Source organism: Hemiscyllium ocellatum, chromosome 34 (assembly GCF_020745735.1).
Source record: "Hemiscyllium ocellatum isolate sHemOce1 chromosome 34, sHemOce1.pat.X.cur, whole genome shotgun sequence".
NCBI classification, from domain to species: Eukaryota; Metazoa; Chordata; class Chondrichthyes; order Orectolobiformes; family Hemiscylliidae; genus Hemiscyllium; species Hemiscyllium ocellatum.
The window spans coordinates 22029060-22056193 of NC_083434.1; the positions used below are offsets into that span (position 1 = coordinate 22029060).

General features: G+C 40.1%; 1 protein-coding gene across 3 annotated transcripts in view; it reads right to left on the minus strand.

Annotated features, from left to right (window-relative positions):
• LOC132832302 (genetic suppressor element 1-like) overlaps positions 1–27134 on the minus strand; it is a 289494-nt gene that overhangs the window by 57337 nt on the left and 205023 nt on the right. For all 3 annotated transcript variants that reach the window (XM_060850188.1, XM_060850189.1, XM_060850187.1), the window contains 2 exons: positions 22318–22514; positions 3181–3344 (listed from right to left, as the gene is read on the minus strand). In XM_060850188.1, coding sequence (XP_060706171.1) covers positions 3181–3344; positions 22318–22514 — 361 coding nt within the window. The remainder of the gene's footprint in view (positions 1–3180; positions 3345–22317; positions 22515–27134) is intronic.

Sequence of the window (27134 nt, forward strand, 5' to 3'; positions counted from 1 at the left end):
ACCAAGCTACTGGAAAAGAATTCCAGCTGGGAATATACATTATAAATTCTGGCCATGATTTCTCGACCATTCACACCATGATTATTGGTTTGAAAGTTAGCAGCAGTATGTCCTGCAAATTTCAATATTTGCTCCTGGTGTGTGGGATTTCCCACCAGTACTGCAAAGTCAGAAAATTATCCAGGTACGTAAAAATAATAATTGACCATTAGCAGAAAAACAAAAGAATGGGCGACATTTTAAAATAAGAATTATAAGTTTGAAACTCAGGCTGAAAAACTACAAAGCTGTTTATAAAGTTCACAGAGTGGCAATTTCATATTGATATTTTAATGCGATCATTATTAAAAGAATAAGTAACTGTTAGAAGATTTCTTTGGTGTAGTGTTCCTATTTTGACTGGCATGTGGTTCTGAATTTAATGGATAGAATGTCAAGGGGAGTACATCTTAATTTCCCATGTGTGCTTCTGGCAAGCTAGACTGTGAACTGGGAATATTGAAGATCAAAATTGATCTTTAAAGTGTCTTAAAAGAGTTTGGTGTTACAATTGTAGTATACACTGACCAGTCAGCAGTTATCCACACTAACTGCTCAGTTAATTAGTGGTACACACCGACTGATTAGTAACATACATATCGGTGAACCATCGACTTACCAAACCTCTTGAACATAAAAAATGACACATAGTCAAGTTAAGGACCAATTCATTTATGAAAATGATCATTACGTATAACCTGATAAATTTCAGATCTTAACTGGGATGCTGGATGGAGTGGGTAGGTGTCCAGGTAAAAGGTAGGTTTGGTAGGGACTGGGGAGCACCTCAGATTTCAAATCATTATACAATCAGTTGTTGATCATACATCTTACAGCAGAGGCCATGGAGGTATCTGCAATGCCCTAATTCTCATTTGTGTCAAGCTATTGCACAATGCTATGACAAAACAAAAAGCAAACCAAACACATTAGTTATTATCAACGAATTCTCAAAGCAGTCCAATTTAATATTGGACTTTGTCTGTCTTTGGCAGAGAACCACACTTGCGAAATGTTTTGGCTTATTTGATGAGAAGATTACAAAAATGAAGGGGAATATTTAGGCAATTTCTATACCAATAGTATTGTGCCCATACAAGGAGCATTACTATTGAGACTGGGCAGCTCCTGGGTTTTGTTCATAAATGGATTTGCTTGCATTTAAAATCTTTTTTGCACAACTTCCATCCCTGCCAGTAGTTGAATTAAAGCTACCCCTTTGGAATTCAATGACCAGCTGTCTGACAACAGAAGCTCAAAAGAAATGAATGAGGCGCAGTCAGCTATAGTATCATAAAGGGGCATAGCACTATGATTCAGTGATAAAGCAGTGAACCAATGGCATAATGGAATGAAAATCCTTTGAAACATGCAAAATGAGGAGATTATTTTCCATCCTCTGTCTCTTCCCCAGACTTCTTCCTCACTGATCCATCACGGACATTTGAATTTACACTTTGAATAAAATTTGATTCTTTGAACTTTACATTCAGTTATTTCTTTGCCCTGCCTTCAAATCACTTTTGTGCAGATATTGACACCTCATGCACACTTGAACACAAACAAGTAAATTTGTATACTCTGTTAACCACAGCTCAACAGGTATCTAACAAACAGTGGGTAAGTGCAAGCACAAATAACAAACTGGTTCATTTCCAGATAGAACTTATGGAATATGGACAGTACTCAGCAATATTCTGTTACTGCCAGTGCAGAAAACTGCTGCACCCAACACTAATGCACAGAGGAATTCTAACTGGAACTCATTGAGTCACATTATGCATCTTGGTTTTGAAACATATTGTAAGGCTGAAGATCAAAGTGAGAAAGCAGCATGATGTATCATGAATTTTGCCTTGCATTATGGATTTTGTTTGTTGAGATGAGGAAATTCAGTGCATTTGAATTAATATGAACTGGGCTCAGTTTGGACAAATCAGCTTGCCAAATCACTGGAATACAATAATTTGGATGATCTTTTCTCTCATTTTTTGTCCTCTGACCCAAGAATGGAAACAAAGGAGAGACAATATGAAGTGATGAGACTGTGAGATTCATTATTAAATGTAGTGGTCGAAGCAAATAGCATTTAATAGGAAACTTAAAAACATATGAGGGAGAAGGGAATTGAAGGTTACTAAGAATAGAATTAGTTAGCAAAAGATAGGAGGAGCCTAACATGGGTTTGTTGAGATAAGTGTCATATATCTTATGTAATCATGTAAAAGCTGAGGGACAAAGAGTATCAGAAAGTAAACAAGGATGACTGAAATAATACAAAATATGACAGATGTAGGGAGTAGATGATGATAAGAGTTTAAGATGTAAATGTTTTTATTTCCAATATTAGGTATGTTTTAGTTATTCATTACGGTACACAACCTTTCAATCTAATAAATCAGAGATTATTACTATATTTAGCATGGTGTAAATTTTCCATATGGCAACAAAACCACAGACAGCATATCATGTAACATAAAATTCAATCAAATTGGAGAGAAACTTAGTTGGGGTAAAAGAATTGATTGATTAAGCTTAATAAAATGCAGACCCTTTAAGGCTTGAGGTAGTGACATCCCGAGGGTCATCACAGAATCCCAACAGTGTAGATGCGAGCCATTCAGGACATTGAGGTCACACCAACCCTCCAAAGAGCATACCACCCAGACCCACCCTATTCCTCTAACTTTGCATTTCCCATGGCTAAGCCACCGAGCTTGCACATCCCTGAACACTGTGGGCAATTTAACATGTCCAATCCACCAAACCTGCACATCTTTGGATTGTGCGAGGAAACCAGAACACTCGGGGATAACCCATGTGGATGGGGAGAATGTGAAAACTTCACACAGACAGTCACCCGAGGGTGGTATTGAATCCAGGTCCCTGGCACTGCAAGGCAGCAGTGCTAACTACTGAGCTACTGTGCTGCCCATCTCTCCTCCTTCCCTCATCTCCTTCAATATTTCACTGTACACTAGCTAACAGGTTAATTTGTTGTATCAGGATTTCTATATGTGCTATCATGAGAACTTCATGAAAAACAATATAAGGAGAAATTTCAACTTTCTGATACAGTGGCTATGAAAGATAATACCACTGTTTTCATGCCTAGAATAATTAGGATCTATAAAGACTTACTTAATTGTTGAATATGGTGACCCTTGGATGGAGTGACCAGATAGATAGAAAGCTGGGTGCGAGGAAGCGAGATGTGTGGACACTGATACATTGTCCTTTTTCAGCAAAGATTCTGTGGAAAGTGGGTGCTCATGATTTCTGGATCTCAGGGTGCTGTCTGAGGACTAAAGAGAAAGAAAATAATTATTGTTAAATATCGAAAACCTTAACTTCAACATCTGCTCTTAACATCAGATAGGAAGAATGTGTAATTTTATATGCAGTTAAACGATTATAATTTGATTGGAGAGGTAATAGAGAAATACCAATTTGCATATTTGCATACCGCTGCTTTCTTAATTAATCTTTATCTCTGTTAGCAGCTCTTCTGCAGCTGGCCTCTGTCTGTTTAGATCTGTGTTGCTTTCTCACTCCAGGGAGCTAATTTTGTGTAATTTGCAACAGAGGAGAACTGCATTAGTACCAAAAAGAGTGCCACAAATTCAGTTCAGTTGTGCGCTCAGTGCGACAAAAGCAGATTAATGCCATGCACATTTTCACAGTGTGTAGTGCCATAAATCCAGTTTAGTGCCACATTTAAAATCACAAAGACAGTTTCACATAAAAATGCTGTAAATGCATTTTACTCAGGCACTATTTGCACTCAGGGATTTTGAAGGAGATGGCTGAATCGAAGAAGAAACAATAAATTATATTCTATCACCACCTTTGTCTTTTCCACTACGAGAACATTGAATCCACAATTTCTTCAGACTAGTCTTCATATCACGGCACCTGATTTTTATGGAATGCAAGTTATGAAATTATACCAATTAAATTCTACAAAACTTGTACTGCCCACTCAGTACTAAAAAGGCACAGGGATATGAATACCATAAATTAAATCAATGCTCAACCTTAGCAGATGTTCAGTGCCACTGATCCCAGTGGAAGGTTTGCAATGACCCACCTCACATTAAAAAAACGAATCAAAAAGATGAAGTGATGATACAAAGAGGTAGAAGGAGGAATTATGACTCATTCTGTCCAAGAGAAACCAGGCAGAATGGGACCTAAATGGGAATCTGCATACTTACCATGTAATTCCCACAAAGTAGCTATTTTAACACCACTGGTATTATTGATCATTCGGGTGGGAGCTTCATACATTTATGTGAATGGGGTCCTATCACATTTATAAAACCACAACATAATTTTAACAGTAAGATACCCATTATGAGGAAGCAGCAACGAGTAATTGTCTTACTTTTCAGTCAGCAGAGAGGAACAGCACTTATTCTTCACCTCATTGACTGCTGTTTACAGGAGTTTTGTGGACTTGTCACAGGATTATAGAACTTTTTAAGCACAGAGGGAGGCCATTTGGCCTGGTGGATCTGTGTCAGGCAATTGACTACATGCCACTGCCTCGATTCCGGCCAATAGCCCTATACATTCTTCCTTTCCATTCAGGTGGAAGCACTGATGCAACGGTAATGTCACTAAATGAGTAATCTGGATCCCGGAAACATGGGCTCAAATGCCACCATGGAAGGTGATTCAACTCAATTAAATATATCCGAAGCTCAAAGCTGTTGTAATAACCGTAGTCACAAAGGGAAAACATCAGTATTCACAATGCCCTCTGAAATGGCCCAACAAGCCATTCAGTTGTATCAAACCACTACAAAGTCTAAAGAAAGATGACCCAATGTCGACCTTGGCATTGGAAATGACAATAGAATACTCAGCCCAGATAATCCTGCAAATCACTACTCCTGCATGTGGAATGGCTCAGAAGCATCGAGGGTGGCAAGGGCACAGAATATATGTTGTTAGATAACTACAATGTCCATCTCCAAAACTGGCTTGGTAGCACCACCACTGGCCAAGCACCAAAGGACATGGTTGACAGACTGGCCTTGCGGTAGTTGATGAGGAGAAAATCTACTTGACTACATCGTCACCAACCGAACTATCACAGATATACCAGTCCATGATGGTATCGGTAGGAGTGACTACGGAACATTTAGTGTGAAAATACAGTCCTGTCTTCACATTGCAGATACTCTCCATCATGTTGTATGGCACTACCACTGTGCCAATTGTGAAAACATTTGAACACATCTAGCAACTCAAGAGCAAGCACTCATGGTGTGCTGCAGGCCAGCAGCAGCAGCAGAATTAGATTTAAAATAACCTGTAACCTAGTTACCCGACATATCTCCAACTCTAGCCTGGAGATCAATCCTACTCAATGCAGAGTGCAAGCGGACATGTCAGGGTCTGTGCTAGACATATCAAAGCACACAGTGACATCCTGGTGAAGCTACAATGCAGGACTACTTGCAATGCAAACAGTGGAAGTACTGTGATCCCACAACCAACAGATCAGATCTAAACTCTGTAGTCCTGCCACATACAGTCGTGAGTAATGGTGGACAATTAAATAATACACTGGAGGACGAAGCTCCACAAATTTTCTCATCCTCAACAATGGGAAAGCCTAGCACATAAGTGTAGAAAACAAGGTTGAAGTATTTGCATCCAACTTCAGCAGGAAGTGCTGAGTGAATGAACAATGTAGAAAATTACCCAGATATGTCCTGTGCACAATAAAATGCAAGACCAATCCATCCTGGCCAATACTGCCCTATTAGTCTACTCTTGATCATCAGCAAAGTAGTGGCGGGGTTATCGACAGTGCTACCAAACTGCACTTGCAAAGGAATAACCTGCGTTCACTTTAGGTTCTTCTTCCAGGGCTAATCTGCTCCTGACCTCATTACCACCTTAGTCCAAACATGGATTAAAAAGAAAGACTAGAGGTGAGGTGAGAGTGACTGTCCTTGGCATCTAGAAGCCTGTGCAAAACTGCTTATAGCCACAAAATTCTAGCAAAACTGAAGTCAATGGGAATCAGGGGCTAACTGTCTCATGCCTGGAGCCATACTGAGCACAAAAGAGGATGGTTGTGGTGATTAGAGATCAATCATCTCAATCCAAGGACATTACCATTCGAGTTCCTCAGGATAGTGATCTAGGCCCAATCAACTCCAGGTGCTTCGTCAGGCCCGTTCTTCCTCCTTCAAGTCTAAAGTGGGAATGTTTGCTCATGAATGCACCACTGTCAGTGCTGACCAGGCAACGACATGCACATCCATAAACCATTTTTTAAAAAAATTACACAATGGTACAATCAGCACCGCTTATGACTCTTCAGATGCAGAAGCAGTCTGTGTCCAAATGCAGTAAAACTGGAACAATATTCGCATTTGGGCTAACAAAAGATAAGTAACATTATCACCATACAAGCAATGACTATCTCTAACAAGGCAAAATCTAACCAACTCCTCTTAGTACTCAATTGTGATGGAGTATTTGATTTAGTTTTAAATGATACAATTTTTTAAAAAACCGTTTGGATTTTCAACATATTTACATTTGTCTTTTTTTTGTGAAAGTGTTTCATAATTAACTATATCGGAACCAGGATTTTTTAAACCAATTTGCTGAAAGCTTCCTGGGATGTTTAAGAAAAGTTTAAACAGTGTGGTTTTATGACAGGGAAAAAAAAATGATTAGCAGAAGCTAGGATGATAAAGTTTGTTCCAGTTTAGTTAAAACCTTCAGTTTAATATAAGTTGCAAGAACAGTTTCTCCTAGGAAAATGGGTTTGTTCAGAGTAGTTAGGGAATAAGTTGCCTTAGTGCAATGTTTCAATTCATGAAAATTTCCAGATCTGGAATCTTTAGTTTCAAAACTGGACTGTCTATTCCAAGCTGAGAAAATCTAAGATCTCAGTTGTGTGATAATTCAAGAAAAAGATTTCACAGCTCACACCAGGACCTGAAAAGATAACAAATACTGTTAAGGCAAACCTATGGTTTGGACAGGGAAGGAAAATTTCTCTTTTTTTCTGCTAAACTATAAAGTATAGGTATTTGGGAGTAGACAGGAACTTATTTTGCCTTGTATGTTGAAACCTTTAGATCAGTGTTATATTTAGACAGAATGTTATTTTTCATATAATTGTTCTACTGTTAATGTAAATCTATGAATTTGTATGTTTGTATTTCAATGAAAGATCACCACATTTAAGCAATAAAAGCAAGACTACGATCTATCAAGCTGTACTTCATTCTGGGATGTGACTTTTTCAGTGGTAACATCAATTGGGATCATTGATAATACCATCGACCAGAAACCGAACTGGGTCAACCATACAAATAATATAACTCTGAGCCTAGGTCAAAGGCTAGGCATTCCATGGTGAGTAACTCACCTCATGCCTTCCCAATCCCTGGTTGTCATTTACAAGGCACAAGCCAAGAATGTGATGGGATACTTGTCACTTGACACCAATCAGGATAAAGCAGCTTGCTTATTTGCCATCCCATACAGCAAAGCCACCTTGGACTCTTTTCATCACCACTGCACAGTGGCAGCAATATGTGTCATATATAAGATGCACTGGAGTAACTCACCAATGGTACTCTCTAAACTACCGAGAAGGATCACTCAGCCAGCAGATGCACGGGAATACGATCACCTGCAAATTTCCTCTTCACCATTCTGACTTGGAACGATATTACCAGTTCTTCACCATTACTAGGACAAAATCTGGGAACTCCCTTTCTAACAGCACTGTGGGTGTGACTAAACTCCAAAGATTGCATGGATTGAAGAAAGCAACTCATCATCACCTTGATCAGAGCAAGTAGGATAGATGACAATGGGGACCAGGTGGTGATACACACATTCACGAATAATTTTCTTAAAATTACACAATGCTACAATCAGCACCAGTGTGCAGAAAACTGCTATTTCACTGGCCAACAACAATTTATACGGACCTCAACAAATGTGAAATATGTTGCCAGGTTATTACACTAAATGACAAGAACCAGGACACATGTCCTCCCTCCTGTGTGATGGCTAGATTTCAAAGGCTAATGGGTGGGATTCTACATACATAGTGATTAATGAAGAATATTGGCTCAATTTACCATCATTAATTAAATTCTATAATATAAGAATTTCCTTGTTAAGTACAAGTATCAATGATAACGGGTGTTGAACATTTTCATGGTACATTTAGTTTGTCAACAGAGTAACATAATTCATCATCATATTATTTTTGATTTGATGGTGCCAGGTCATGTGGACTTTACATATAAACAGTCTGTGTTGCTACATTGTAACAAAACATTTTACCTATAATTAAGAATTCCAACTTGCAAACATTTATGCATTTACAAAGATACTTAATAATTTATTAAATATTTTCCCTCAATGCTTTAGGGTATTAAGTGTAAAAAACAGTTTTGAGTCAAGAACACCACGGTTCTCATCTGCTCATTTATGTAATTGTTTCCAACTTTCAAGGTGTACAGTCAAGTGGATCGAGAGATGACATCATTGGTAGAAAGGGAAAGTTGTGCTTTGGCTTATTTTAAGGAAGTGGGAGGTTGGACAGTGAGGTGGAAACACAGAAGTTTGGAAAACATTTTAAAAACATTAAAATGATTCTCAACACACCGACATTTGCCAAGTTTAAAGAAGTATTTAATTATGAAGCTGCATGCAATGATGAAAGAAATGGGATGCCTACCTTTAGGCATGGGTTTATGGGGAAACATACCCCATAGTGTGTAGGTGACATTAGGTAGATTAAAGGGGTAAAGGGGATGCTCTTTGGAGGGTTGTGCAAACCCAATGGACCAAACGGCCTCTATTTGCACTGAAGGGATTCTACGACTCTAAAGCAGCCAAGTAATAAAATTCCTCTTTAATTATTGTTAAAGTTGGAGTGATGCTGCGCAAGAGGCTTGCAAAGAGGGCGCTCTCTGATAAAGAATGCCAAATTAGTGCCAATGCGTTTCAATTTAGCTTACATTACATGGGGGTTTACTTGTATACTCATACTATGCAGCTTGGAATGGCATGAGGTGCCCCAAAGATTTGGGATAATCGCTCTTGCTAATAACAGAATAGCTAGAGTAAGAAAGAAAGAGAAATGAAACTGCTTTCAAATACAGCCTTTTAGACTGACTAAAGTGTTTTACAATTGGATTTCCTCCGGGTGCTCCGGTTTCCTCCCACAGTCCAAAGATGTGCGGGTCAGGTGAATTGGCCATGCTAAATTGCCCCTAGTGTTAGGTAAGGGGTAAATGTAGGGGTATGGGTGGGTTGCGCTTCGGCGGGTCGGTGTGGACTTGTTGGGCCAAAGAGCCTGTTTCCACACTGTAAGTAATCTAATCTAATCACAGTCACTGTTATAATTTTTGAACTGCAGTAATGAATTTGACCACATCTTGGTCCCACAAAAAACAGTGGCAGAAATGAGCAGATGATCTGTTTTGATGATTGTTGAGGTATTAATGTTGACTAAGATGTCAAGGACAACACTGCAAGACCCTTCTCATCTTTGAAACGTGGGATCTTGTACATTTATCTGAGAAGGAAGGAGGGACCCTATTTTAATAATGGATTCAAATGTTGGGATCTTTTGCAGTACAGCTCTCCCTCAGTACTGCGCTGAAATATCCAGACTGGAGTTTGTGCTCATGTTTCAGAAACTTATTCTAAATCCACAACTTTCTTCATCAGGGGTATAAATAAAGTCTTGCATAATCTATACACATACCTGCAATTTTCTAAAATATACAGACTTTGGATCAATATGTCAGACATTTTTGGAAATCTTACTATCTGGCCCAAGAGACGAACCATCTCAGGCGACAAATGCTAACTGGTAAAGTCACATTCCTGACATGGATATCTTCACTTATCATTTGCTCAAATTAGTGTTTTTTGTTTAACAGGGCAGATAGCTTTTTTTAACCTGAATGTAGTGAGTCCTGTTTATATCTTCCTTAACTTTGGGATGTTACTGACAATAAAGTGGACCGAATGTTTCTTCAACATCAATGTCTCCAGGGCTTTTGTGTAAAGTCACCAGTCTCAAAGGACCATTCGCTCATTACAGAGAGGCAACTGATGGCAGTTTAACCTGAGGGTCACCATGCCTCAGGCTAGGGAAGAGGTTGGGAAGGGGTGGGATTTATAAGGTACCCTGAGCTTAACTCAGGATGGTGTTGGTGTCACTTGGAATTGCAAAGTAGCTGTCCAGCCAACTCAGTTAACTGACTTACTTCACTTTTTGTAACATCAAAAACATTGCACATCTTTAGCAGATTAAGAGTGAATGTGACTTTATCGGACTGATTTCTTTTTGGAACTTTGGCATTCGTGTGTGGCTCACCTTTGGGTCCCTCCAACATGGATTTCCATGTCCTTTCATATCGCTGGGGTCCCAAACTCTCAAAAGACTTAAGAAAGGAAACTTTGAACTCAGGAAGTAAGACCTTTGATCCTAATTAACCCTGAATTTCTGTTGTTAAAAATACATTCCATTCTGTCAGTATCTTGTGTCCCAGGACTAGACCTTCATTTGCTGTTGTTATTGCTTTAATTTGCTGGCCTGACTATGGTTAGACTGAATGAGTTTCTTTTCATATTGGCCACTGTCCAATTATCGTAACGAGGTGTTGGCTTAACTCCCAGCATATATTGTTCTTTGTTAAAGAACTTTGTTGGCCTGTGTCAAAGACAGGGATATTTAGCTCTTTATTTATACAAGAAGAAATCAAATTCAATTGGAGCTACAAAGTTACATTTAATTTCTTACCACTTAGGAGATTCTGTTTGTTGGGTGTAAAGTACTATATATAGAAATATACAGAATTAAATGCAACATAAAGCCCAAAAACAGTTCCTTTGGCTCAAGCAGTTTGCAGTGGTGTTTATATTCCAGGATCACTTCCTCCCATTCAATCTACTTCATTTCAACCTCTCCAATGATCTTTCTACTCCCTTTTGTCTCATGTACCCATTTAAATTACTTTTGGAAGCATCTAAGCTATTTGTCTCAACCACTTCCACATCCTAATCACTGTCTGAGGAAAAGTATGTCTCCCTGGACTGATTAGTGACTATCCAGTTTTTGGACACTGAAATAAGTAGAACCATAGGAAAAAAAGCTTCATTTTCACACACTGGGAGTATGATACATGATTATTTTAATATCCAGTGCTATTACATAAAGAGAAACATGATGTTATCTCCTCATCCGAATGAATTGATCATTCAGTTCAACAAAGCAATGTTGCTGCTGACTGCACATTTCCACGGGGTGTGGAGAGGACTATGGGTAGGCATCGGTAATCAGTGTAATGTGGGGACTCAGGGGTAAGGAGGAAGGCTTTAGAAAAAGCTCTATGTGGTGGGCTCCATATGGTGGGAGGAGCAAATGGGATGAAATTAGCTGTTGTGATAGTGGAGTGTAACAGAGACCATGGAGGGTCTTAGAAGGGTAAGGGGGGGTCCCAGGTGGAGCCTGGTGCTGATAGTGTCCACTATGAGCTACGTGCCTTGACATCATTTGCTGTTCTCTAGACACTAACTGCAATGTGGAAATGAACAGCACCCAGGGTGGGTGGAGTCAGTTTGATAGCCGATAGCATGATACTCAATGCTCCGGCGTTGAGGTGGCAAATACAGGAAGCAGCTCCATTACCTCTGCAATCATTTCATCATATATGTGTGCAGAATGAACATGCTTAGGCATCAAATACTGGTCAAGAACGATTTGCACCAAGCTACTGGTGCTTGCAAATTGATCATGGGTATCTCAATGATGTAGGAGAAAGTGAGGACTGCAGATGCTGGAGCAGCTGGAGCTGAAAATGTGTTGCTGGAAAAGCGCAGCAGGTCAGGTAGCATCCAAGGAGCAGGAGAATCAACGTTTCGGGCATCAGCCCTTCTTCAGGAATGAGGAAAGTGTGCCAAGCAGGCTAAGATAAAAGTACGGAGGAGGGATTTGGGGGAGGGGCGTTGGAAATGTGATAGGTGGAAGGAGGTTAAGGTGAGGGATCACCTTAACTTCCTTCCACCTATCGCATTTCCATCGCATTCCTGAAGAAGGGCTCATGCCCGAAAAGTTGATTCTCCTGCTCCTTGGATGCTGCCTGACCTGCTGCGCTTTTCCAGCAACACATTTTTATCTCAGTGATGTGTAAGTTAATGGCAATGACTTAAAAAGAGGAAAATCCTGGCAAATATCAAATCTATAACTTCCAACGCTTGCAAAGCTACTGTGGGAGGTGGACATGATCATATCACCGTCTGGAATGTAGGCATTACAACAGACTTGACTGGATGCTGCAATAAATTTCATGATTAATGTGAGTCTAGGATGAGAAGTGGATCAGAGTGCAGCAGGCACTCCCTTTAAATGTGTTGGTCACTCAGTCATAATGTTGACACAAGCTCCATATGTCAGACCCTGGAGTGTGACCTAAAAACTTCCAGAATGGGAGGTCATACTCTCCCAGTGGTTTTGAAGGTGATAACCACTTTGATCTTCTGTGTGATTGGCTCCTTCCATGAAGTTTCAGGTGACTTGTGTGTCGACTGTCTCAGTTGTGCACCGACAGGCACACCATGGCAGTGATTGATGTTATCTGTGCAACATCACACTGGCTCGCCTGTGCCTCCATGATAATATCAGTGCTGCAGCCCAGGCAGTCGGGTTTGGAAACATAGATGGCCTCCTCTAAGAGTAGGTGTCATTGACTGTACACACATCACACTAAGAGAGTTGTATCATAACGTCACAGAATTCAATCAAAGGGTTCCACTCAGTTAATGTCCAGGTGATCTCTGATCACCGTTACCACTTCTAGGGGGGGGTTCACCATCTGTATGGTCTCAACAGAGCGTGCTTCATCATCCTCGTGTGCTGTACTCTGTACAAGTGGAGCAGGCCACAAGCTGATGTGCTGGACACTGAGAAACCCATGGAACAGGAGCAGGGGAGGAGGGTAAAGACAGTGGAAAAGAAGGAGCTCTCCTTATTCATGTTAGAGCTCAGCTGCATTGGGCACTACAGACCAGACTAATCCAATTGCTACCGGGTTCCAGTAGGTGACAGTTGAGTGCAGCAAATAATTGGGGACTATAAAATAGTCATTGGCTATTACAAGAACATTTGATCTGCATTTCGGAAATGAACTACAGTCTCTATTCACTTTTTTCAGTGCTTTCTTTCACGTTTGGAATTGTCCAATTGTTTGCCTAGGAATGAAGTTCCCCTGTGAAGTGTGGCTGCAATGCCATTGCATTGCCAGGGATGGCCAACACCAAATTACCAACACTTGTTCAGATGGACAGTAACCTTCTGAAGATGGCATAGGTGCTGGTGATGCCAAACTATTGGAGGATATCCAGGTCAGAGGCAAGCACTTGTAGAAACAGAGGATGATAGGATGGGACTAGAATCAGGAGAGAGGATGCCATAGGGCCTCTATGAGACATAGGTGTGCAATTAATGAGATGAGTTCTGTAATGACAAGAAATCTTGGAAGGCCTCATGAAAAAACACCCTCTGTACACTCTTGAAGAAACTGACAGTTATCAAGAAAATGTAAAATTCAGCCGTATATTTTCACTAATTCTTTACAATAAGAGTTTATCAAAAACACCTTGGTTGGAAATTGAATGATTACCGGGGCACAGAGTCTCCTGTTTTCATATTTAGCTGGGAGGGATTAAGAAAGTCCATTACATGGACTACATGGTCTAAAATGACAGATGGTGTGCAAAATCTGCATTAGAGGACATTTAATGATCATGATCTGCCCACTCTGCATGTTGAGTGTATGCACAGTACTCCTTTATTAACGCCTTGTTAGGAAGCAGTCGGAATGCCAATTTTTTGAGAGCAAGGCTTCTGTAACTCCAGCATCAGCGGCACGACAGAATCCAATTTCATGGCCATTATCTCCACATCTACTGTTACTTGATACATATCCAACAAATCTCTTCTAATCCTTCTCTTTTTGTAAAGAAACAAAACCAAACCTGTTCAATCTTTTGCAACGGTTGTAATCTACAGTGCCTGCGCCATCTTTGTAAAACTGTTTTTTGCACTTTGTGTGCCCTTATAGTTGACTGCAGACCAGAGTGTCATGAGCAGGGCTTTATAAGGTTTTAATCCAATTTTAACTACCTTTGAATTCCATATCCTCAGAATCACTGTGGTTTGTTAGCAGTTTTAATTGCCTTGCTGACCTGTGATAATAGTTTAAATGATTGTTCATCTCTATCCTTAGCTACTCCTTTTACATGGTCCTCTGTTGGCGTAGTTGGAGGATGGGACTTCCTGGTGTTGAGGGGAAGATGAGATAACCTTAATGAATTGAGACCAGCCCCAACTTGTGAAAGCTCTGCAGCAATTGGATTTCTGGTCAGTGCATTGCTGATGGTCTTTTCATCACAAGGAGGGAACAAGTAATTGTTCAAGTAAAATTCAGCCTCTTCCTTCTCACAGCCGGCAGCATTAGCATTGTTACCGTCGTCTTCCTCGAGTTCTCTGCACTAAAGCAGGTCCGATCCATGGCATAATCATCTCTACAATGGGCCAGGTAATCCATCTCAGCCAAACGGGGATCAAGTCACACTCTGTTGCCAATCTAATCCACACTAACCATCCAACCAAATAGCCTCAGATGGAGTTGAGTTTCAATAACAACTTGTGTGAGCTGGAGCAATGATTAACAATGGTAGAGTTCAAAGTCTTTCTATCACATGGCTAATGAGGAATCTCATTCACTCTTACTACCTAACACTGGTATCTTTGTTGTAAGGATTCACAGGTTGGTACGTCATCTTTGTGGTCACATCATCCTTGACAATTAACCTGTGGTAGAATGTGAACCCAGAGAGTAAAGGCAGATGCATGACTTACCTATGTCAGAAGACCTCCTCACATTTATCTCTGTTAAAGTTAATTTACCAAGTCAACTGTAATTTGCAAGTCTTTTAATGTCTTCCATTATGAAGCTTTCTTCCTCAGTTTTAGCTATACCACCTAAAGTTAGATACTAATTCTGACATTAAGATACTTGTTGCAAAGGCCAGATCATTCCTGAAACTTTTGAATAACAATGGTTCCAGCATTATTACATGGAAAACCACTTCATCTCTTCCTCCATCTGAATTGGCTATTCTAACTCTACTCACTGCTTTAGGTATAGCAATGTTTAATTCACCTGTTCAAAAATGTTATGATACACTGCAGAAGCAGGTGGAACTTGAACCTGGGCCTTTTGACTCAGAAGCAGGGACACTATCACTGCATCACAAGAACATTCTATTGCTTTCTGTATACTATTTAGCTAATTTGCTATCCATCTGTCCCGAATCTAAACATGGCAATGTTTATCATGAATCCTCAGTCTGTTATCATATCAAAGACCCTTTGAAAATTCAAATTTGAAAAGCCTGTTTAACTAATGTTTTGCAATGAATCCAGTTGAATGATAAACAATATATGTCCAGTAGTGATAAGAAAGTAAGCAGAAATGCCACTTTTCTTTTTACATTTTTTAACAAAATAAAATTACAGGGTAGCCAAAGACAAATTGCAAAATGAACCAAATGTATATTCAGAGCTTCCCCTTCATAGTCAGATGCATCATCAAGAGAAAAGGGATTGGGATTTAATTAACAGAATGCAGTCTCTCTACATAGCAAATGGAGGAAAGTAGCACTCTGGAAACAATAGGAGAGGTAAGCTGGTGTTTACTGTATACCTATTTTCCGCAGCCTTACAGTCCACATGAAAGGGAAAACACATTCAGATGAAAGAGATGGCAGCATGAGATTCATTGAGGCCTTCAAGACATTTTGAATAGAAAGGAGAACAAACAATTCAGGAAGGCAAAGTAGTAACGGAATGCAGTTGAAGAGCTCCCAGGGATATTTACAAAAGATTAGAGAAACCAGTGGATGAGAGAACGACCAGACTTTGTGGATGAAGCACCTTTGGACAAATGTGACATTTATGGTTTCTGGGACTTAATCAACAAAATAGATGAACAAAAGTAATTGCCAAAAAAGAAATGGGTGCTTGAACTAGAATATGAGCTAGCTCACACAAAGGAGGAATTTCACATCTGCACTTTCTTGCCACTTGGTTTTCTATCATTACTCTTAAAGCTTTTAGAAATGTGAATATACAAAAGAGGGAGAAAAATCAAATGCTCAGTCTTAGCTACAATTAATTAGCTGACCTGGGAAGGAGTGGAGGCTTCCCCAGTTCGCTTCCCTAGTTTATAGTCGCTGGTTGAAACTTATAGCAACTCACCAGAAAAAGTCGGAGTGCCCCCAGTTACCTATTAGTGATAGCTTGTTATTGACACTTCACTGTGGAAGGAGGCAGATTTCCTAATTTTAACAAAGGTTGTTTTTAATGCATTGTAATACATTTATACTTTGCTCTCAGAAAGCTGGTTCAGTTCAAAACCTGAGTCGAGGAACTTTTGTCAGTTTGCTGCATTCCTTATTAGATTAGATGAGATTACTTACAGTGTGGAAACAGGCCCTTCGGCCCAACAAGTCCACACCGACCCGCCGAAGTGAAACCCACCCATACCCCTACATTTACCCCTTACCTAACACTATGGGCAATTTAGCATAGCCAATTCACCTGACCCGCACATCTTTGGACTGTGGGAGGAAACCGGAGCACCCGGAGGAAACCCACGCAGACACGGGGAGAACGTGCAAACTCCACACAGTCAGTCGCCTGAGGCGGGAATTGAACCCAGGTCCCTGGCGTTGTGAGGCAGCAGTGCTAACCACTGTGCCACCGTGCCGCCCAAATCACACAACACAGGTTATAGTCCAACAGGTTTAATTGGAAGCACTAGCTTTTGGAGCACGGCTCCTTCATCAGATGGTTGTGGAAGACAGTTGTATACTCCACAACCACCTGATGAAGGAGCATCGCTCCAAAAGCTAGTGTGCTTCCAATTAAACCTGTTGGACTATACCCTGGTGTTGTGTGATTTTTAACTTTGTACACCCCAGTCCAACGCCGGCATCTCCACATCACTCCTTATAATTCTAATCGATCTCAGCACAATGTGGAGATGACTCTAGTTCTAACAAAAACAGAAATTGCTGGAAACAGTCAGCAGGTCTGGCAGCATCTGTGGAGAGAAAGCAGACTTAACATTTCAGGTCCAGTGACTCTTCTTCGGAATCTCTTTCTGTTTTTGTTTCTGATTTCCAGCATCCAAAGTTGTTTGGGTATTTTTAAAGGCTTATTTGTAATTCTTTTAAAAAAAATCTCCGAGCACAGTATTTTGTACACATAAACTTCAGTTCCAGTCTTCTTTCTGAAAGCTTCTCTGCTTAAGTATAAACTCAAGCCCTACCTATATGTTTAAGCAGTTCAATACAGATACATAGATCAAGGAGCGCTTCAGAAGCGCTTCACAGGAGGCTCCCAAGCACTGAGGATGTCACCTAGGCAGGGGACGAAATGTCTGCAACACAAATTCCCAGCTCGGTGAACAGAACCACAACATAGATCAAGGAACCAACTACTGTCATCAAACACAAATCAATCAGCTCACTGAACATTACAACTGGGAAGAATGAAGCAGTGACTAGGTGTTGCTATGCCCGGATGTTCAAACCGTAGGAGGAATAAACGTTGGCAAAGAGAAAGAAAGAGCTGAAAATGTGTTGCTGGAAAAGCGCAGCAGGTCAGGCAGCATCCAAGGAGCAGGAGAGTTGAATTTCGGGCATGAGCCCTTCTTCCAGAATCCTATCTTCATAGGGTATGTGGAACAGTCCATCTTCCGCAGCTACACTGGCACCACCCCTCACCATTTCCTCCGCTACATTTCAGAAAACAAAGAGAAAGAACGAGCTAGCTAAGGAAGCTGAGGCCTGATATTGATAAAAGATACAAAAAGGAGCAATCAGAAACATAGCTGATAACAACAGCAGCGTAAAATAGGGAAAGAAAGAAAGCAAAGTAGTGAAACTAAAAATGCTGGAATCTTCAGCTTTATCTACGAAAAAGAAACTTTCAATTTATTGACTCAAGCATCTTGTTGGTACAGCTATAATCTTTACTTACCCATTTCATCTGTTCACATTTTAATTCCAACATCAACTTGATGCAAAGCAGCTATTCCTGCAAAGATTAACTTCGAGTGACAGGTACAGCATTTTTTAATGTTGTTAAATGTTATTTCTTTGATACTGAATTGGAATAAAGTTAGTAGGATTAATTTATATCAGATTCAGATGTCCAGTTCTGCTCATTATCTTCTCTTTCTGTAGTTATTCAGAAGATGATTTCATCATTTTAGCTGTACTTTGGATATTGCTTAAACTAAGCCAGATTGCTAACATAAAGTAAGGAGTTTGACTTGGTTGGGTTTAGTATCACAGTTATCCCTGAAACTGGGTGCACAGTTGGCGCAAAAAAGAGAAACTTAGACCCAGATTTTCATTATGATGCACAGTGTCTCCAACTTGACAGAAATAGCAAAACTGGCCTTATACTGCAAGTGCCACCCCTGAAGTAGGGATTTCCCACTTTCAAGAGGATAGGAGTGGAGTCAGATTGGGCTTACATGCCTGCATAGTCATAAAGGCAGCTTGCCATTTTAATCATCAAAGCTTGTGAGGGAGGGTATAGGGGCCATGTGGTTTAGGCATGAAATGGCGTGTGTTGGCACTAAATTGGCATCACCATAAAGGACTAAGGTGTGTACAGGGACATAGGTCGGTAGGGAAGATATAGGGGATGAGGGGTTGAGCACAGAGCATTTGAGGCATTGACAGTATGGACAGCTATGGAGACTAGAGTGGGACATTGGGCAGATAGGAAAGTATGGGATTGAGTAGAAGAACAAAAGACAGCATGCGATAGCACGGATGGGGCATGAGGGCTGAGAGCTGGAGGGTTGTCTTATTAGTTATTAGCTAATAATCCATACAATGCTGGTGGACAGGGGCAGATCTTGCGCCCAGTCCACATCCACAAGCCTGAGCTCTTATTCCTGACCGGACTCCCATGAAACCCAAGTGCAGAGACCCTTCTTAAGACATCATTAACTGTGTTTCTCTCTCCACAGATGCCGCCAGACCTACTGGGTTTCTCTGACAATTTTGGTTTTTGTTTTGGATTTCCAGCATCCACAGTTCTTTTTTTTTGTTTAATTAATGAGCAAATTTCAGTGATGCGGATATGAAATTAAATGCAAAAATGTGGAGGTTCTTTCACTTGCTTCTCCATTGGTTGACCTTTTTATGATTGCATGACACTGAGGAAACTAAACTCATCCAGCTCCAAAGATGGGAACTATATCCACCATCTTAAATATTCACTTCCTCCACCACCATTTTAAAATGGTATTTTGTGCACTAGCATGGGACAAATTATGGAAGTATATTATCATACCTTACTGGGTCAAATATCCAGTGTTCCCTTCCTAACAGCCCTGTGGACTCACTTTCTAGGCATAGTCTGCAGCAGGTCAAGACAGCAACTCACCACCACCCTCTCTACTGCTTAATGCCCTTTCCAAAAATTGGCACTGTCAGCACTATCCACATCTGAAAATGAATTTAAGAAGTTACAATTAAACCTCACCATAGAAAGTTAGGATTTGCGCATTTCTGGCCAAGTACTCTTTTTAACATTTTGATAGCTCTTAATTATTGCTAAGAATTGGGAAGTGGTGGTGAAGTGATCGCATAACTTGGCCAGCAATTGAGAAATCCCAGGCTAAATGTTCTGGTGACACAGGTTCAAATCTGACCCTGGCAGATGGTGAACTTTTTTTTCATTTAAATCTAGAAAGAAAGCTGACCTGTCAGAAATAACACAAAAAAATTCTGGTTCGCTGATGCTTTAGGGAAGGAAATCTGCTATCCTCACCTGGTCTGGCTCTTATGTGACTGCAGTGACTCTTAATTAACCTCTGCGCAACTCAGGAATGGACAGTGAATGGAATTTAAAAAATGCAAATTATCTGACCACTAAAATTTAACTTTAACAAGTGTAGAGTTCAACATTTCTACTATACTGCATGTGTGCATGACTGCATAGTAACCTATAAGCCTTGCTTTGTGTCAAGTAATGCAGCCACACAAAAAAAATCTAAAAAGATTTTTAATAAAGATTATACCAAACATGCTTATCTCTCCACGCTTAAGGCTCACTGCCTTTATTCCTGATGAAGGGCTTTTGCCCGAAACGTCGATTTCGCTGCACTTTGGATGCTGCCTGAACTGCTGTGCTCTTCCAGCACCACTAATCCAGAATACAATTTATTTAGCTTACAGTCAAAATAAGCCCTCAGTTGGCACTAAAACTAGAGATTTTCTTTTTGTTAATCTGCACATTCTTGAATACTTTACTTCCAATAGTAAGAACTACTGGTGTTACCATTTTTATCTGACAGGTATTCCTTTGGGAAAAATTTGAATTCCCTACATTAGTTAAGATCATAAGTTATAATCCACAGACAACTTAAAATGTGGCTAAAGTTCACTTTCTGACTGATTGCATTTCCAGCTATGAATGTCAAATGAAAACCATAATCCTTGAAATTCACTATTTTTGTTGCTGTTGAGCAATCAACCCATGGCAAATGGAGTTTTAAACCCAGCTAATATAAAAGGTTGTATCTTCAGTTTCAAGTTAATCCATCCATTAAAAGTTAGCATGCAGCAAGTGCAGAATACAACATTCAACCACAATTAACGCTTTTGAGGAGAAACTATAAAGCAATAACTATTGGCAAGAAGTAGAATCAAGGCACTGCTGCTAATACAAATACAGACTGTCTGTAATTTGAAGGGACCAGAAGAACCTTGATGGGAAAGCTATGGATTTGTTTTACCTCAGTCAAAACCAACACCTAGGTTTCTGGGACTCATATGAGAAGACAGACAGACAGACAGACAGACACACACACACACACACACACACACAGCAAAAATAGATGATTAGAGGAGGTAGAAATTCTGCTTTGCTGCCTGATTCCAAAATTTAGATGATTTTTCTTCGGTTAGTCAGGCCCTTGACATTCAGAGGCATTTCTATAGAAGAAATGGGTTGGAAGAAGTACAGAGTGACTGATTTACTTGGAAACCATCTCTGATTTGTCAATTCAAAAGTCATAGCTTATAGTTACTATTGCAGACAAGGTAGTCAGTTTTCTTTGGGTTTAAATTGAGTTTGTAACTGCAGAGAACAGACAGCTTCTTGTCTGGGAGGCGATCTGCACTTATCTCTCTCTCCCTCTCCCTGATTCTTGTTCCCAACCCCAAGCTGCTCAGCCACTTGAGAACCAATCACACTATTGTTGGCAAGCAAAGGACCTTTGTCACTGATAACTATCGTTGGTCCAATGACCAATCAACAAATTTTGTTGCCAACATGACCTGCATCAGTACACCTCCTTGACTCTAGATCATCTGCAATTTAAACTTCATTTATTGCTTGGTCATACAGTTGTTGATGATGTTTGTCAGGTGATCAGGTTGCTTTCTTTCAAAATTGCTGCCCCTGTTCAAAACCCTAATTCTTAAAACAATTCTCTCCTTTCCATCCCCAGTTTTTTAAAAAAAACTAAAACAAAGACCACAGTCCTTACTAATCTAACATAAGGATTCTGTTAACTTGCAAAAGTTGGCAAAATGAGCAAACAGTTGAGTTGTAATTAAGATTTGTTTATGAATGCAGACACAGTGCTGAAAATAGCCTTTTGAAAATCCTTCAGGCTCATGAAACACAAATAAAATTTTAAAACATTAAAAATACAAGTACGAGTGTGGAGGCATTACTTGGGGACAGAGCATGTCTTGCAAGGGTATGGGTGGTGTGTTAGAGTATAAGGGTTTAACTTGGGTAATCCTTTCAAAGTAGTTTTGATCTCATGAACTATTGCTCATTAAAATCAAAAACAAAAATTCACCTCCATAAATTTTGATTTTAACTAGACAAGTTTACTTTCAAGAAGCTACCAAGAATGAAAACTTAGCATTTCAAGCAGTGTTATTGTACAAATGCATGGCATATCAAAATAAAAATGTTTTAACACATGTATTTGAGTGTTTAAAATAAATGCATAAAACAGATAACTCAATATCTTTTCCTGACTTAAAGAGGAGATCACACTATTGTAACATGTTCCTAAATATCTTCTCACTGAAACACATTAAGTCGATACCACAAAACATCGTGTGCAACTAAGTTATCAGCTTTCTGGCTCTTACCTGTCTGTTGTCTCCTCTCCAAAGTCCATTGACTGTCTGTGTTGGAGCAATCGTAACTACAGGTGGAGTATTTGCTGGAGTCTGGGTTCCCTGTGGAATTATTATTGTTCCTGGAGCCCGTTTGGGCGTGCCAGTAGGAGAACTGTGATTGGCAACGGGCGATGATATAGGGGAATGTTCATTACCACGGGAAGAGCCTGAAAATATGAAAAGAGCAATATTAAATAAGATTGCATTCTCTGATTTCAATTAATCACCACTGCACTAATCAGAAAGGCATCTTTCCACTCATTTAAATCAATGTAATATTCAATACTCAAAAGAACATATGTCTATGTGTCTTATTGATGATTTAAAAATGCACCTTTCTCAAACTCACCACAACATAAAGCTCTCACCACAAGTTTTCAAATTAGATTCCAGAGGTTTGCTGCTAAAGGCACAAAGATTATCATCCTTTGTCCTTCTGGGGCAAAGCAATTGAAGTGCTTTAAGAGTGGTACACTATGACAGATCCTGTGGAATTTGTTTTGATCATTTGGGCTATCATATTCCTGGTCCTCCCCTCGCAAAATTCAGTGAGAGGCTGCAGGACTGACAAACTGTTTGTACTCCTGAGAAATGAGCTGCAAACAAAAACAGAACTTGCTGGAAAATCTCAGCAGGTCTGGCAGCATCTGTGCAGAGAATGTTTCGGCACCAGTGACCCTTCTTCAGAGCTGATGATAGCTAGGAAGTAGATGGTTTTTACACAGGAGATGCGGTTCTGAAGAAGGGTCAGTGGATCTGAAATGTTAACTCTGATTTCTCTCCACATATGCTACTAGACCTGCTGAGATTCTCCAGCAATTTCTGTTTTTGTTTCAAATGAGCAGCAGATTTCATCATTGTTTTATCCTAGCTTTCAACCTCTTGAATGAGGCTATGCACTTGTTTAGCTGTTCTCGTTAATATCATAACTTTCACTTTGAAAGTGGTCATGCAAAGGGGGAATCAAGACCTAACTCAGTAAGGTATGTGAGCAGGCTTCACATTAATAAACTGGGATCTGTTCTTTGTCATCATTTCTACTATCCCACCTTTATTCACAATTGACTCATCTTTAACCTCACCAGCACCCACCAAAACATGCTCCATTAGAATTTTGTTTTCAGTAACGCAGGTTATTAATTAGATTCCCTACAGAATGGAAACAGGCCCTTCGGCCAACAAGTCCGCAATGACCCTCTGAAGGGCAACCCAGACCCGTTTCCCTCCATTTACCCCTGACTAATGCACCTAACACTATGGGCAATTTAGCACAGCCAATTCACCTGACCTGCACACCTTTGGATTGCGGGAGGAAACCGGAGTACTCGGAGGGAACCCACGCAGGGAGAATATGCAAACTCCACACAGACAGTCAGCCGAGGTGAGAATCGAACCCATGGCCTTGACACTGTCAGGCAGCAGTGCTAACCACTGAGCCACCCTGCTGCCCCTGCAGGGTTATGCACATTTAATTGTAGAGGTTTTTGTTCTTCAGACTTCTTTGCTCCTTTCCAGGCATTTTGTTATTACAAGAGGACATTCCACATATGAATGAGGGAAAGAAACACTGATGTAGCTGGGTGGATAAAATGGTAAAAGTCTGAACCAGGAAACTGGATGTCTTGAACATGTCCATCTCCAGTCTTAGTGGAGGTAGATGATTAATCTTCCCATGGAAGGAAGGCTGGTTTGTTAATTTTGTTTAAGGAGATTATATGTCTTCATTTTAAGAGTGTCTTAATTTTCCACCATAAATGGCCATATTTCCAAACAAATTCCTCTCCAAACTCTGGCACCTAGGTCTCTGCTCCCACTTCTGTAACCGGATCCTTAACTTCCTGACCAGCAGACTACAGTTCGCAAGGATAGGTGACAATACTTCCTCCACAATAATCCTCAACATCAGTGCCACGCAAGGCTGCATACTCAGCCTCTTACTATACTCCTTTGGCTGTGCGGCCAAATTCCACTCCAACTACTTTTATAAGTTTGCTGATGACATCACTGTGGTAGGTTAGATCTCAAACAGTGACGAAACAGAGTACAAGAAGGAGTTAGAGTGCTTAGCAGCATGGTGTAAATACAAGAATTCTCTCCATCAATGCCAACAAAATGAAAGAATTAGTCATTGATATCTGGAAGTGGAGTAGAGAGCACACCTTCCTACTTGCATGAATGGCACTGAGGTGGAGATGGTCAACAGGGTCAAGTTCCTGGGTAGTGACAATCACCTGGTCTGCCCACATTGACACTACGGTCAAGAAAGCACAGCAACACCTCTACTTCCTCAGAAGACTAAGAAATTTGGGCATGCCCATAAAGCTTCGTACAAACTTTTATAGATGCACTATAGAACGCATCCTGTCTGGATGCATCACAACAGTATGGCAACTGTTCTTCCCAAGATCAAAAGAAACTACACCCAGAGTTGTGAACATAGCCCAGTCCATCACACAAACCAACCTTCCAACTATTGACTCAGTCTGTACCTTCCAGTGCCTCGGGAATGCAACAACATAATCAAAGACTCCTTCCACCATTAGGAGGAGTTATATTCTCTTCCTTTGGGCAAAAGATATAAAAGTTTGCATACAAGGACAAGCAGATTCAAGAACAGCTTCTTCCCCACTATTTATCAGACTTCTGAATGGACCTCTTTAATGTTTATGTTGATCTTGCTCTCTGCAACCCTGGGTAGCTGTAACACTGTACCCTGCACTCTACTCTGTTAGCCTGATGCACTTGTATAATACCTTGGTACATGTGACAATATAAATCAAATCAAATCAAAAAGAAAATTCAGGCTTCACAGCTGTTGAAAAACCTGGCAGATAGAGGAGCCTTTAAGGGCTGCATTCAGATAGTAAAAACAAAAACGAATGCTATAAATATTGATCAGGTCAGCAGCTTCTGTGGAGAGAAACAGAGTTAATATTTCAGGTTGATGACCTCTCACTGGAACAGATCATTATAATCATGAAAGGAAATTAAGGTTAAACAACTAAGTATTTACATGGAATAAAGCCAGTGCTTTATATTGGGTTGAGAAACCCTCAGTCTGTCCCCTTATTCTTTCCATGAAGCTTCTTTCCCCCAAGACACCCATTTCCTCAGAGAATATCCATTCCACTGCTCCATTTGCCCTGCCTCACTAGTGCCAACTGCTGGATGTTCCATAACACTAGGCACAAGCTCAGATATAGCACTTGGTGCTTCATCTATTGTTCCACTTATTAGCCCAATCTGAGTAAAGTTGCAAGCCATGAAATAAGTGAGGTAGCGAACAGGGAGGGAAACATCAACCATTGGGATAGCCAGAAAGCTCTGTCACAAGGTGATTGGCCAGCAGCCAGAGAGCTATGTTGTCGAAATGTGAGATTGTCATCATCTGCTTATGTGCAGTCAGCCAAAACTATCCTTATCGGCCATCTTGGCATTGACGACACATACTCTTGCCTTTATTTAAACGAGGTTTGAGTCTGGCACACATTAGAATTTAATCTCACCTGTTTCTACCTAACTATATCAGCTAACCATTTGCATAACTGAAGACTTTGGTTATTTTTGCATACAATGTAATCTAGGATTACCACCAATAATCAGTGACAAAATTTACCAAACAGGCATTTGCCATTGTTTTGCATAGCAGGTAGGTTGTTCAGTAGACCTTTCCAGGTATCTTAATGTAGACATTTCCTTGTCCTTTTGTCATATTAGGTCATAAATTATCAAGCTCATTTAGGTCTCTCATCCAAACAAAGAAAGGCAGCATCAATTGGCAACAAAGCACATTGAACCATCAGCTTGCTCTTAGCAACCTATGTCTCTATCTGCTGATTATACCAAGGAAGCTATTATGTCCACCAGTAGAGCTATAATGTGCCTTCAAGACTTCAAAAACTCTATCTGGTGAACAGCTACTGAATTACTTTATGACTGGCCACACCGATTTTTCCAAAACCTTGCACTCTTGTGTACAAGAGAAATTAATTGGGGGCTCAAATATCCTGGGAATCGTGGTGTACCTGTGAAGCACTTCATTTCCCAATGTACATTCTGTATTCTGATAATATTTTAACTCCTGCTTAATCCAAATCGGAATCAACCTTGATCTTTAAAAATAATTTGCTTTGATAATCATGCTTAGTCTGGGGGATAGATGACTGCATCACCTCAGCAATTCTGTCAGTATAAAACACTGCAGAATATGTAAAGCAGAGTACAACACCTTTCGCTCTATTACAGCATTGATAATTTTAAAAGATGATTCTCTGGCAACATGTGACACCATATATTTGCACCTCAATGAAACTGTGCTAATTGATTCCAGATCTGAAACTGATGTAATGGGCCATGCATCAATCTCCCAATGAAGGAGCACAATTGGGTCATGTCCCACTGAATTTAAGTTTCTTAAGTTTATGTAGAAGTAGCTTTTCCAAGGTTTCCCCCACCCCAACCTCCACCATAGTGATCATAAAATTGCATTTCCTTGCGATGTACAATTTTCATTTTTTGGTGTGGATTTTGAAAATCATAAAAGGAAAAGCATCTCCTCAAAAGGTTTGCTGCCCTAGGAGGAAGCCAGCTGAAGGGTTGGGAAAATTCTGAAAAGTACAAACTATTTTGACACTTTGAAATGTAATTATTAGAACCTGTAATGTAGATGTATTTTAATGCAGTGATTCATCATGGGCAAATTGACTTTTACATTGATCAGCATTATGTAAGTGTGTCATGTATGGTCGTTTCTCTATGGAATAATGCTCCATAATGCATTAAAACAT